This window comes from Austrofundulus limnaeus, unplaced genomic scaffold, assembly GCF_001266775.1.
Source record: "Austrofundulus limnaeus strain Quisiro unplaced genomic scaffold, Austrofundulus_limnaeus-1.0 Scaffold142, whole genome shotgun sequence".
Taxonomy (NCBI): Eukaryota; Metazoa; Chordata; class Actinopteri; order Cyprinodontiformes; family Rivulidae; genus Austrofundulus; species Austrofundulus limnaeus.
Window position 1 is genome coordinate 263,783 of NW_013952544.1, and position 2,777 is coordinate 266,559.

A 2,777-nucleotide genomic window follows, 5' to 3' on the forward strand; every position below is an offset into this window, starting at 1 on the left:
ACACTTTCTATCTCGTATTGTGCTAAATTTAGCTTTTAGCTGCTGTTTTGTTGAATTCAGCTTTTGTTCTGACGCTTTAATTTTAACAATTGTTCAGTATTTTTGCAAAAAAAAGCTGATTTCTTATTTTTTAAATAATATTGCTTGTTCTGTTCAGTAAGAAAGAAATAAAACAAATTGTTCAGGAAAACTAATGATGCAAAATCTAATGCAAATTGAATTTTGTTTAACACTGAGAAAAAAGACATTTGTTACATTATAAAAACATTCTTACCTTTGCAGACAACATAGGCTTTTGCAGAACTGCCCCTAATAATGTCATTTATACCACTGCCCATTTGGACAAAAGTGTACTTGTTCAGAGAGGTGGTCTGGCTTCTGGCGTGCAGACTCTTCCAGATAATGTTACTTTGGTCAGTCGGAGTGTTTACAGGCTTGATCTTGTCCCCACATTTCAGTTCTTCACACAGCTTCTTGGACATGTCCTCTGTCCAGGTTTCTGCATAAATACCTCCACGTTTCCCTTCCGCAGAGACGGTGACGTACCCCCAGCAGGTGCTGGTCAGGCTCACTGTAATTTGTCCTGAGAAGCAACATTTTACAATCAAAAGATTTTAAGATAAGCTTCAACAAATCAAGAAAAACATCAAGTTTTTCCATAGATTAGACTCATTTGGTTTAGGTTTAAAACGATTTGTTGCACGTTCAACAACCAGTGACAGAATAAAATAAATAAGGGATACAGATGTCATCATATCCTGAGAAATTTGTGATCGTATTTCTTATTTTATATAGAATTTGTTTTGTTTTGCTGAAAGAAATGAATAAACTTTTTAGAAATTAAAAAATGAAAAAAGCGAGGGAAGTATCACATATTGTGTATCGCCACATGGATTTGTGTTTTCTCTAAAAGTTAATCAGTCAGAGGTGTACGTCTGATGATTAAAACCTGCGCTGATCAATAAAATATTTTGCTGACAGACATAACAGATGCCAGCTTACCTGTGCACATCACGTTGGCAACAGTCATGTTGAAGACAGATGCAGGGTCGAGCCGAGTTTTTTTACATTCAAACAAAGACTTGTGTTTGTCTGAGCAGCTGTAAACCTCCTTCCAAACAGGTGTGGTATCGTTATAAGACTCAGACGTAAAGTTTTTAGCTTTCCCACAGTGCAACTGTTGGCACACGCTGTTCGCTGCYTTTTGGTTCCACGTCTCCTCGGACCCGGAGAGCCAATAGGTTCTGTCGCCTTGTTCTATCCCCACTCTGCCAGAACACGATTCAGGCCCGTCCAGAAAAACAACCTTGTGTTCTGCACAGGAGGAGAAAATACAAAAAGAGAGAGGAGGTGATTAAATCTTTAATTGACCTGTAGATTTTGTTTCAAGTTATAAAAATGCACTTGATAGGACTGACTGATTTTTCTGAAACAACTAAAACTTTGAAGAATCATCAGGTTTTTCATTGAAGGCAATTTGTTTAAAAACCTTCCAGGACCTATTCAAGCTAAAACCTTTAATTTGCAGAAATATACTGTTTTAAGAGAATATTTACAAAAAAATATATCAACAAGCAAATGTTCTGATCAAGATGAAACTGTGTTGTTAAAGCTAAAAGAAGCAGAACACTCGTTTAATGAGCTAACATTAGCAAAATTAGGTTTCAAAGATAAAACTAGGAAAACCAAAATCAAGTTAAGTATAGCTAAATTTAGCTAGAAGGTAAAATAAGCAAAATACTAGCTAAAAGACAAGCAGCAGTATATTGCTAAAAGCCAAAAGAAGCAGAACATTAACTAAAAATAGCTAAAGGTTATCTAAATGTTCAAAGTAGCATGGTAGCTAGAAAGCAAATGTAGAAAAATACTGGCTAAAAGCTAAAAATGCCAAAAATCAAGATAAAAAGGTAAAACAAGTAAAACATTGGCTAAAAGCAAAAAGTAGGAAATAGATAAGCTAAAGTAACAAAAATGTATTTAAACGATAAAAGTAGAAAACGTCTAGTTAAAACCATTTAAAGGCTAAAGGCTAGGTAGATAGCTAGTAAATAAACACCAACTAAAACACTAAAAGATAAAAGTAGCAAAAATCAAGTTAAAAACTAAAGAGCAGCAAAAATAAAAAAACGAGAAGCTAAAACGTAAAACTGTAAAAAATAGTTAAATACAAAAAAAGCCTGTAACTAAAGGCAGCAAAGTAGTAGGCTATAATGCCCAAAGAAGCACAARGGTAGCTAGAAAACAAGTATAGAAATAAAACTGGCTAAAAGCTAAACGTGCCAAAATTCGAGCTCTTCTTCTAGTGGAAAAATATTGGGTATTATTGAGTCAGAAATAGGTAGCTAAAGCTAAAGAAGCAAAAATGTATTTCAATGCTAAAAGTAGAAAATATCTAGTTAAAATCATTTACAGATTAGCTAGATGCTAAAAATAGAAACAGTCAATTAAAGCAAAAGTAGAAAAACAGCAAAAGACAAAAGTAAAAAAAGAGCAGCTAAACACTAAAAGTAGAAAACGAACAGATAGAAATTAAAAATAGCAAATATATAGTAAAAGATAAAAAGTAAAATGGTAACTAAAAGCAACAAAACTGTAGCTAAAAGTAGAAAAGGGCTAGCTTGAAAAAGGCAAAAGTAGCAAAAAGGCAGCAGAAAAAACGAGCAGTAGGTAAAAGCACATTTCACACACAAGACAACAAATATTTTTGAAGGACCAAAACAGATTTTTCCATTTCTTTGGAGAAATTTTTTCTAAATAAAGTTAAATATTTTGAAAAT

General features: G+C 33.4%; 1 protein-coding gene across 1 annotated transcript in view; it reads right to left on the reverse strand.

Moving 5' to 3' along the window:
• The window catches only part of LOC106522987 (antigen WC1.1), a 40,551-nt gene that overhangs the window by 16,336 nt on the left and 21,438 nt on the right, over positions 1-2,777 (reverse strand). The window contains exons 11-12 of the mRNA XM_014016264.1: positions 1,003-1,314; positions 275-583 (exon numbers count right to left, since the gene is read on the reverse strand). Coding sequence (XP_013871718.1) covers positions 275-583; positions 1,003-1,314 — 621 coding nt within the window. The remainder of the gene's footprint in view (positions 1-274; positions 584-1,002; positions 1,315-2,777) is intronic.